This window comes from Rhipicephalus sanguineus, chromosome 2 (assembly GCF_013339695.2).
Source record: "Rhipicephalus sanguineus isolate Rsan-2018 chromosome 2, BIME_Rsan_1.4, whole genome shotgun sequence".
NCBI lineage: Eukaryota > Metazoa > Arthropoda > Arachnida > Ixodida > Ixodidae > Rhipicephalus > Rhipicephalus sanguineus.
This window is the reverse complement of record NC_051177.1, coordinates 35,234,317-35,244,392: the sequence shown is the minus strand read 5'-3', so window position 1 is coordinate 35,244,392 and position 10,076 is coordinate 35,234,317. Positions and strand designations below refer to the sequence as shown.

At 43.4% G+C, this 10,076-nt stretch overlaps 1 protein-coding gene across 1 annotated transcript; it reads left to right on the top strand.

Moving 5' to 3' along the window:
- The first annotated feature begins 2,543 nt into the window (after positions 1–2,543).
- LOC119382733 (40S ribosomal protein S16) lies at positions 2,544–6,281 on the top strand. The gene is made up of 6 exons (XM_037650567.2): positions 2,544–2,650; positions 2,739–2,784; positions 3,113–3,214; positions 3,924–4,020; positions 4,794–4,841; positions 6,101–6,281. Exons 1-6 carry the CDS (start codon positions 2,643–2,645, stop codon positions 6,244–6,246), a joined length of 447 nt encoding a protein of 148 aa, XP_037506495.1. The 5' UTR covers positions 2,544–2,642; the 3' UTR covers positions 6,247–6,281.
- Positions 6,282–10,076: the final 3,795 nt, after the last annotated feature.

Below are 10,076 nucleotides of genomic sequence, written 5' to 3'. Positions count from 1 at the left end.
GAACGTGTCTCCACGTCGCTAGATCCGACAATGCTCTCAAGGAGCATTCAGACGACTCACACTTCCACGGTGATAGTGATAGTGGGTTGTGAATTCTGCTAAAGGCTGTTGGTGCCAGAGACGATGCCGAAGTGTCAGAGTTTAGCAAAACAGGGCAAGGAGAATCTGTTCATGACAGCCTGGTGAGGCAATTGGCAGCAATACAGTGACGGCCCCGACACACATACAAGCAGTACGGTAAATGCAACGGCGGGCTGGAAAGCGGAAGTGAAAAGAAGTTAGGGCTTGCCTCCTGGAGAAGAGGAGGAAGTGATAATCGTTGATGCAAATAGAGTGAAGCTAGAACTTCTAGTGAGGTGGCTGCACACTCCATAGGCCTCTTGCAGCAGCTCTTCAAGAGCATTTGCAAAATGTCGTCACTGAAGACAGAAGATTCCGGAGCACTGCGTTAAAAAAGCCAGCGAAGGAGTTGAATGGGTGGCTAATGCTCACGTGCCCATCGCAGAGCCTTTCAACGTCGGAGGCTTGCATTCCGAGGGGAGATGTTTAATGTTGGTTAGGTCAAGTCAAGGTTAGTTTTAGGAGCCGAATGTTTACCAAGCTGGCAAGCTGCACTGGAGAACATGACACGCATCCCATTGACATAGTGATTGATATTGTGTTCCTCTCTCAGGAACAAATTACAAAAGAAATTGCATATGTTGCAATTTTCATTAGTCATGCCCAATTTAAATTGTTTATTTTTATTATATACACCACTACATTAAAATGACATACGTAGAGGTGTGTTGGCTACAGGCAAAGCACCAGTATCAATAAAAAGAAGTTATTTTATGGCACTTGTAGTCCGAAGTCAGTATTTTTTTTCACTTCATTCTGTACTTGTAGGTTGTGCAAAGCCTTCAAACTTAGGCCACATGTTTGCAAGTGATATATAAATGCCATATTTGGTATTTATATTTAAAGAAAAGCGGCGCACAAAAAAAGACGGAGACAAAGAAGAGAACCACACACAGCGCTGCTTTTTTTTTTTTTTTTTATTAAAGGACAAACCCATGCCTTCTGTCCTGAACACCTTCAACACATTGGAAACATTATCCGCGAACGTGACATCCTTTACAACAACTAAAAAATCGTCCACATATCGGAAAATACACATCACAGTTCCGCTTAGGACTGTGTCTACAATGCGATCTATTTTTGCTAAAAAAATTTCACAAAGGACAGGTGCAACGCATGAACCTATACAGACTCCTGATCGCTGGATTAGGGTCTGCCCTCGCCAACCAATGTACGTAGAATTTAGGTAAAAAGCCAGTAATTCAGTGAACGGTGTGTGTGGTTCTGTTCTTTGTCTCCGTCTTTTTTTGTGCGCCGCTTTTCTTTAAATATGAATATACACCAACTCGCCCAACTTTCTATTCTGTTACAATATATTTGGTATTTATGTGTGGGAACCTCTAACAATATTATATATGTGGCCAAGAGTATGTTCTCAGGTTGATCACATTGCTGCACAACATGCAGCACTGAACTTTCACCTGTGCATATCTTTTTGTCTGCTTTCAATACGGTTTGACACACCTGTTTGTGCAGTCATGATATCTTTACAATCACAAAGTCAAGAGTCGAAAACAAACATCACACTAACCCTGCATACATTCAACTCTGTGTCTTTATAGTACTAATGATTTTTTTTTCTTCAGTTCGCAGTTACCAACAATTTTCGCATTCCAAAATTCTGGCTTCCTACAGTCACAAGATTTAAGTGCTACAAATAAACATCATATTCACGGCCTGTGCATGCAGACAAAAATGGTTTCCGAGCTAAAGCTTCATCTTAAATGTTCGCTTGTACAGTTACCCATCAGAAAAGGAGTTCAAGAGTTAATATAGGGTAACATGAGGAGAGTTAAAAAAAAAATTGAGCAATCTTTGCTTTTAAAGTTTTCTGTGCCATATTTGGTAACTAATATTTTAGCTGTTGTGCTTCACGAAGCAAAAAAATTAACGACGAAACTTGTTTACTTATTTGCAGGTGTAAAACTCTGAACCATTGGTCAGTCTGTTGGGTTCTTCTAGTTTTGCTTTTGTCTTTGCTACCAAAGCTCCGATCGTCCTGAACTTATTAAGGCTCGAGTCAGCCGAACCATGTCTGCGTGTGCATGTATCGGCTGGTTTCCGCAGTGTTCAGTGACACGCTTGATTTCGTGTTTTCTCCCCCTACGTTGCTTCAGCCATCTTACAGATTACTAAAGCTTTTCAGTTGCACATTAATTTTAGCAGACAAACCCTTTTTAAAATTTTCAATACCTTTTTTTTTTTCTCATACCAGTCGAATAACCACTCAGATTGCGCTGTGTACGACCTCTTAAACGACTGCAAGGGAACCAGCAGCACGTCAACAAGCGAAGCACACATGCAAACCGTGCGAACTGCGAAGCAGTCGACGCTCGTACGACTCGTCTTGGCTGATATTGGCTGGCTGTATTCGCTGTGGAGCTGTGGCTATGACTTCAGATTCCACTGGCTGATTGGATTCAAGTCGAGATTCCACGAGATCTCGACGAGAGCTCTCTGCCTTCCTTTCTCTTTCGTGCTTGTTAGCTACAGACCACGTTTGGGTCTGCTTGCTCGCAAAAATGGCAGCGTAAGTAATTTCCCCAATTTTTGGGCTCGTCTACGCGTACGTTGTCATTCTTTTAAGGCCAGATTCTCACGACCTAATGTTTTTGCAGGACCACGAAAGAAGCTATACAGTCTGTTCAAGTGTTCGGTAGGAAGGTGAGTGCGTAGGCCTAACATAAGATCTCGCTCGCCAAAGTTGTCACCAGATTGTTTCCAAAACTTGCATGTACTTTGCGGTGTTTATGATTAATTTGGTCGCAGGCTGAGCTCTCACTCCATGCTGAAGGTTTAGTTAGATTAGTTAATATAGCGTGTTTCCGTTCCCGTGTTTAGACTGGTTAGTCACCCGGCTTGCTACACTACACGTGGATGCCGGCGTTATCGAGCCGTGTGTTGTGACAGTTGATAGAAGATGGACTACGTTAATCTCCTGCTCACCGAAATACTGTCATGATGGCGCTGACAATGCCCCGTGCGTTTTCAGAAAACTGCCACTGCCGTGGCTTACTGCAAGCGCGGCAATGGACTGCTCAAAGTCAACGGCCGGCCGCTGGAGAACATCGAGCCCTTGACGCTGCGTTACAAGGTAAGCGTGCTGTGGGGAGCGTTTGTGTGTCTTGTGTTAGCAGTGAGTTGTGGGCGGCGCACAGCGATCATCGTATGTATGCATTATCCAACGATATTATCGAGCGTTGTACCGTTAAAACCACCAGCTGACTAATATTCTAACTTGTCACGTTTTTCGTATTTGCTACCGCAATCTCTGGTGCTTTGAGGGTTCACTCTTGCACCCTCGCAATTTTTGTAATAATGCGCAAGCATTGACTACAGCACATGGTAGCACCTATTAAAGGTGAAAAACAACGGGATATGCTATGCGCAAGCGCAGAAAGCGCCCTCATGTGCGAACGCCATCTGCTACGCTGTTTGCTTTGAGATGCGTACACGCTGTCAGCGTTACCTGTGCGATCATGTGTTCAGAAAACTGGTGTGAAGCTGATCGGCGTATCCCTGATCTCGTTGCTTCTCGCCCGATATTAGAAACTATCCTAAACTATCAGACGCTCGCACGGTATTATTGAAAAAATTGCAAGGGTGTGCACAGCACACCAACATCACGATCAAACAGAGTGATACCACTGATGTATTTCCCACACGTCAGTATGCCACCAGGAACTGAATCCCCTGGACAAGTTCATTGACAGCACCATTCTTAATTCCTGTCGTGAATTATAAGTTCTTATTGTACGATAATGGTGCTGATACAGTAATTCATTCTTGACCTTTCTTCGCAGCTGCTTGAGCCCATCCTGTTGCTGGGCAAGGAGCGCTTTGCTGGCGTCGACATCAGGATCCGTGTGAAGGGTGGTGGTAACGTGGCCCAGATCTATGGTATGTGGCGTCATTTACCGAAGGCCTTAATTATCGCTGTGTCATTTCTTTCCCTCCTATAGCCTTTATGTGCACTCCTTCAATGCTTTTTGCAGCTAGTGCATTAACCAAGGCTGTGTTCAAAAGCAGGCATTTTCAGGTGTCTCCTTTAAAGTGGATAAATTGACTGATACACGCATGCAAGCATCAATTGGCACATTGATAGCAAGGGCACCTGAAATGATAGGTCTGTTTCATTGATGCATGCAATCATGTCTTGGCTTGCTGAGACAAAAAGTACAACTGAAAAGATATATTTGCATGCAGTTCAATCACACAGTCGGGCATGAAGCGTTTTAATAGCGTTTAGCACCTGCAGTATGGGCTGATGTTGCTCTACACAGTAGCCCGGGTCTGCAATATTTTGGTGTACAAAACTGCCCATTTATTACTCAGGCTTGGGGACTACATAGCAGCCTGGGAAAAGCAGGTTTGCAGTGATTTAATACTACATTGTTGCACCTAAGAAGTGTGCTCATTTTAGCAATCGCACGGCTGCATTTATAACTTGTAGAGCTCCTAGTGTCTATAAACTTTGTATTCATAATAATTAGGCCTTCTTTTTCTTCAAGTAAATGTTGATTGATTGTATTGCTATGTAATTATGTCTGTGTGAGAGCACTGTCTACCCTACCATGAAGGGTGATGTTTTATTCTCAGCACATCCTTGTGCACTGCAGTGCCATTTACTCAAAAAGATTTTTCAACATGCTAAACGCTTCTGTTCTGTGCAGCCATCCGGCAAGCCATTTCCAAGGCCCTCGTTGCGTACTACCAGAAATGTAAGCTCATAGTTTGTTCTCATGTTTCTGCTATATAGCACAAACATTTTTAAAAATAGGGATTTTCATTCAGCTTTTATTCTGTTAAAGCAGGGACACCTCACTTTTTATAAACTTCGAGCTGGGCTTTTGTTAGTATTCAGTGAACTGAAGTTTTAAGGAGATGGTGTGTGAGTTGTATATTGCTTTGCTCTCAATTGAATTTTGATGTTTATAAACAATGAATTTAGTGTTCAAACTGCCAGAACAGTGGCTTTGTTTGAAAAGCCATGCATTGAAATTGGCAACAGTGCTTGCAGCATTTGTTGCAGCATATAAAATTGCACTGTCATTGGACAGAAACACCTTCCTTGCTGTCTCACAGGCACACAGTGGAAGAAATGTAGGACAAAAATTGCTGGTTCTTTTGAGTGAAGGTGGTGGTGACTTGTGGTCTGTTTGATTCCAGTGCTGCTTCCGTGTTCTAATGGAGGTCAATATAAGTTTTTGCCATAAATCACATGAGGTTTTTCTGACATAGTATGCAGACAGACAACATTCATTCAGCAGCAATTACAGAGTTAACACAAACATCTCGTGATTTATCTCTTATGCATGGAGAAAGTGACCATCGCTAATTTTGTTCAGTAAGCAGATAGTGCCCATTTCCTGTACACCATCAGTATAGCACTGGATGTGGCTTTTTTTTTACTTCTTCAGTAGCAGTGCGTTTTTTTTTTTTTTTTTAATCCGTTTCCACCTTTGTTACTCAGGTGTATATATTGCCTCAAGCAGTGTGTACAGTGTTGTCAACAGGTTTTCATGTTCCCAGCTGCATTACACAGTATATTTTTGTCATGTAAATTGTAGAGCATATATAATATCTGAAGAAAATTATAAACCCTACGGGAAAGTACATTGACAGCAGGATGCTACGAATCCTCTTGCTCAGATTCATGTGGCTGTGCCTGGTTGTGTAAGGGTTGCATCTCTGCTTTGAATGCTAGAAACTTGTAAGTACATAAGACAACAAATTTGTGTAAGGCTCCCACTTCCTTCAAAAGCCCTTTGTGTTTGGTTTTTCACAGACTTTGAAAAAGTTTCACTATATCAAGTTCAATTTCTTCGCTATAGCAGTCCCACTCCAAGTGATTAACCACACTGTCGTAATATGAGCTTGTGTAGGATTCAGTGATCCCGACATCTGGTTGCACTGTCTAGTGGTGTGATCAGGATGGCCGCTGCTGTAACGGACATGTTCTTTTTCTTTAATGTTTCAGATGTGGATGAGCAGTCCAAGAAGGAGATCAAGGACACCCTGATCCAGTACGACCGCACACTGCTTGTGGCTGACCCAAGGCGCTGCGAGCCCAAGAAGTTTGGCGGACCTGGTGCCCGCGCCAGATACCAGAAGTCCTACCGTTAAAAAAGCAAAGCACAATAAACCCTTTGCCTCCTTTGGCACATGTCGTTTTGGTTTGAGTAGCACACAGTTTTGAAAAAACTGTGAGAGTTTGGAACTGTCTTAGCAAAATATCTAGAAGTACAGTGATGGTAACACATGAACTGCAGTCTATAAATATACCATGAAAGCGACTTATGAACTGGTGTACACTGCAGAATTGCATGTTATCTGTGGTATTTGTAAATGCGAGCAATATTTTGAACAGCTTATCTGTGTTCGTGTTACTGTCAACTTCATTCTATCACGAAAAATCTCCATAGTAGCGACTCCCAGATTTTTATGCCATGTTGTACTTTAAGGCTGCACAATGATGCATGCTTCTAAGCAAGATTTTACTGACTGTCGCTGTGTGACTCAATGTCTCGAGGATTTCATTTTTCACATTTTTCAGCTGCATCCTTTGGGGAGCCTTTCTTTGTCTCAACGTTGTCATATGGCTTGCTTTCATTTGCCATGTTAAAAACTGCTCGCTACTTTCTCGTGAAGAATGCTGTAATGCTGATAGTGGGCCTAGGCACCTGGAAATGCTGGCCACACAGTGTTGAAGCGAGAAAAGTTGCTCAAAACTAGTTTTTTTTTGTGGCACTCTCCAAAGAGTGTGACTGGTTTCAATGTAGGTCTGGTTAGAATAGCAATAGCATTGATGTCAAACAGTGCTGCAGTATTAGGAGAGACTGTGGAACAAGAATGTGAACACAAGTTGTTTCTAATTGAAATTTTGTGAAATGTGGGTAATAGCAAATTAATGATTGCCCAAATGCAAATAATGAACTTGAGTGTAACAATGACTAGCGGGTGTGCGAATGGTGAATGTAACAGTCTGAAACAGCCCGTGAATACCACTACATTTTATTTGAAACAAATATTCACAGCCTTTAACAAAGGAACATTACGATTGCTTTTAACCAACAGAGAATAAATACTGCAATTATGTAAACTCAAGCAAGCTCTAACTAGAGTGCTAGCAGCATTTTAAACTGCAGGTAAAAACACAGCAGTCACAGTATTCAAGGTGGCACTTTTCAACAGCTTTTAAAAAAGACTGAAATATAAGTATTAAACAATATTTATGAATCAACGCCATCATGAATGCCGTGACGAAGATGGGAAAGAATTCTTTTGAGGGCTAGTTTTTCTTTGTTAGACAATATTAATGAGAACTAACAGACACTAATGCCAAGGAAAGGTAACTACTTGACGAAGATAGGTCATTTATGACTGTCGCTTCGGACACTGAAGTTCAAAGCAAAAACGCCTTCATCCTGTGATCAATTGGCGTCCATAGTCCTGCAAAAGATTGGCCTGAATGCATCTTCGTAATTCGCTGATTAAAAGAACAAACGTTACCCCCTCTCTTAATAAGAACTTGTTGTTGGGTGAGTTGGTGAGTACTTAACATCGTGGTTTAGCGCTAAAGAAAGACAGACACATGTGAGAGACAGGACAGGCGCTACTAACAACTGGTTTATTGCAAGGGTTGCAATGGAATAAATACCACACTGGTGCGCAGACGTGACGAACGCGTAACAAGACGTCACCACTTATCAGGCTACAGGCATGTGACATCAAAAAGCCTAATCTCATTTCTATACAAGCAGATAGATGTGTCGCTAACACAGTTAGTACCTTTTTTCTTTATATGATACGCCTCCCAGAGTTCGCGGGCTGATTTGTTCCAGCTTCTTCCTAGGATCTTAGCCTCTCGAAATATCGGCTCACACATGCATTTTCGGCAGTGGGACGAAAGATGGGCCCCATCTACTTTCTTTAGATTTTGCGCATGCTCCCTTAAACCGGTCATTAAGGCATCGGCCTGTTTGCCCTATGTACGACTTACCGCAAGAAAGCGGTATGTCATAGACCACTCCTTGCACGCATTTCACAAAGGGCGAGGCATGCTTCTTTGAGCACCCTTTATTCTTGCAGCCCACCTTTGTTGTGCGAGGGCACAGCTGTGCAAGCTTGTTGGGCGCCGAAAAAACAAGCGGGACCCCATGCCTATTGGCAACCTTCTTCAGGTTGTGCGAAACCTTGTGCACATACGGCACAACTTCAGGTTTCTTCCCCGGTGCTCCCTCATCCGCTGTTTTTCGCTTGGCGCTGCCCTTCAGTCACTCAAAGCTTGTTAGAGGGGCATCGCTATATCCTGCCTGGAATCGGCCTTGAGAAAGTCGTGTTCACATGTAGTAGAAGCGGCCTTTGTGAACCAATTGGAAAGACTATTGTCCGCGGGTTTCCCTGGACCGGTCTTGGTGGCGGTGGCTGAGGCCCTACTCCGAAAACTGAAGGGCAGCGCCAAGCGAAAAACAGCGGATGAGGGAGCACCGGGAAGAAACCTGAAGTTGTGCCGTATGTGCACAAGGTTTCGCACAACCTGAAGAAGGTTGCCAATAGGCATGGGGTCCCGCTTGTTTTTTTCGGCGCCCAACAAGCTTGCACAGCTGTGCCCTCGCACAACAAAGGTGGGCTGCAAGAATAAAGGGTGCTCAAAGAAGCATGCCTCGCCCTTTGTGAAATGCGTGCAAGGAGTGGTCTATGACATACCGCTTTCTTGCGGTAAGTCGTACATAGGGCAAACAGGCCGATGCCTTAATGACCGGTTAAGGGAGCATGCGCAAAATCTAAAGAAAGTAGATGGGGCCCATCTTTCGTCCCACTGCCGAAAATGCATGTGTGAGCCGATATTTCGAGAGGCTAAGATCCTAGGAAGAAGCTGGAACAAATCAGCCCGCGAACTCTGGGAGGCGTATCATATAAAGAAAAAAGGTACTAACTGTGTTAGCGACACATCTATCTGCTTGTATAGAAATGAGATTAGGCTTTTTGATGTCACATGCCTGTAGCCTGATAAGTGGTGACGTCTTGTTACGCGTTCGTCACGTCTGCGCACCAGTGTGGTATTTATTCCATTGCAACCCTTGCAATAAACCAGTTGTTAGTAGCGCCTGTCCTGTCTCTCACATGTGTCTGTCTTTCTTTAGCGCTAAACCACGATGTTAATTACCCCTCTCTGTTCCAACGTTTCGTTCCGTTGAGGTTATTTCATCAGTGCTTATTAAAAGGCTATTCGATTCTATATTCGAAATTTTCGGATGTTCACACACCCCAAACAATGACAGATACACGAAATCGTCTTCACAAATGCTACAGATTACCTGGCAGCTCACGAAAGAGGCTTGTCTAAGTGTAGAAAAGAAATGGGAGCTAATTCTGTGATGAGTGAGATAGCCGCAATTTCACCTCGTGGTGGGTGGGGTTCCGTTTACATGTATGTTTGTGTTTCTAGATGAACAGCTCAAAATGTAGTGGCATTTATGTGAGTTTTTCTTTTTTTAATATTTTGCGGTGGACAGGGGCGTAGCCAAGGGGGGCGGGGTTGGGGGGTTCAAACCCCCCCCGAAATTTTTCAGTTTTGCTTGCGTATATATACACGCACACATACAAACGCACGAACATACATAAAGTATGGTTGACCCCCCCCCCCCCCCCCGAAAAAAATTTCTGGCTACGCCCCTGGCGGTGGAGGTGCGTAGCGTTGACTTATTCCCGAGATATGCCAAGTTATGTCTGGTTTTGCCTTACAGTAGGACATAATCTTTAATACTGCAACAAGAGTCGTGCAAGCCTTAGCAGACGCCGTCAATATCGGTGACGTCAGAGTGAACTAGTGCGGGAACTTCAAGGTGGCGTTTCCGCCAGTCTTTTGTTTCTTTTCTTGCCTACCGTTCGTCTCGCGACAGAAAGTGTTTTTGATGTTGTAGACGGGCAGTATCATGCAAGTGAAATCATAG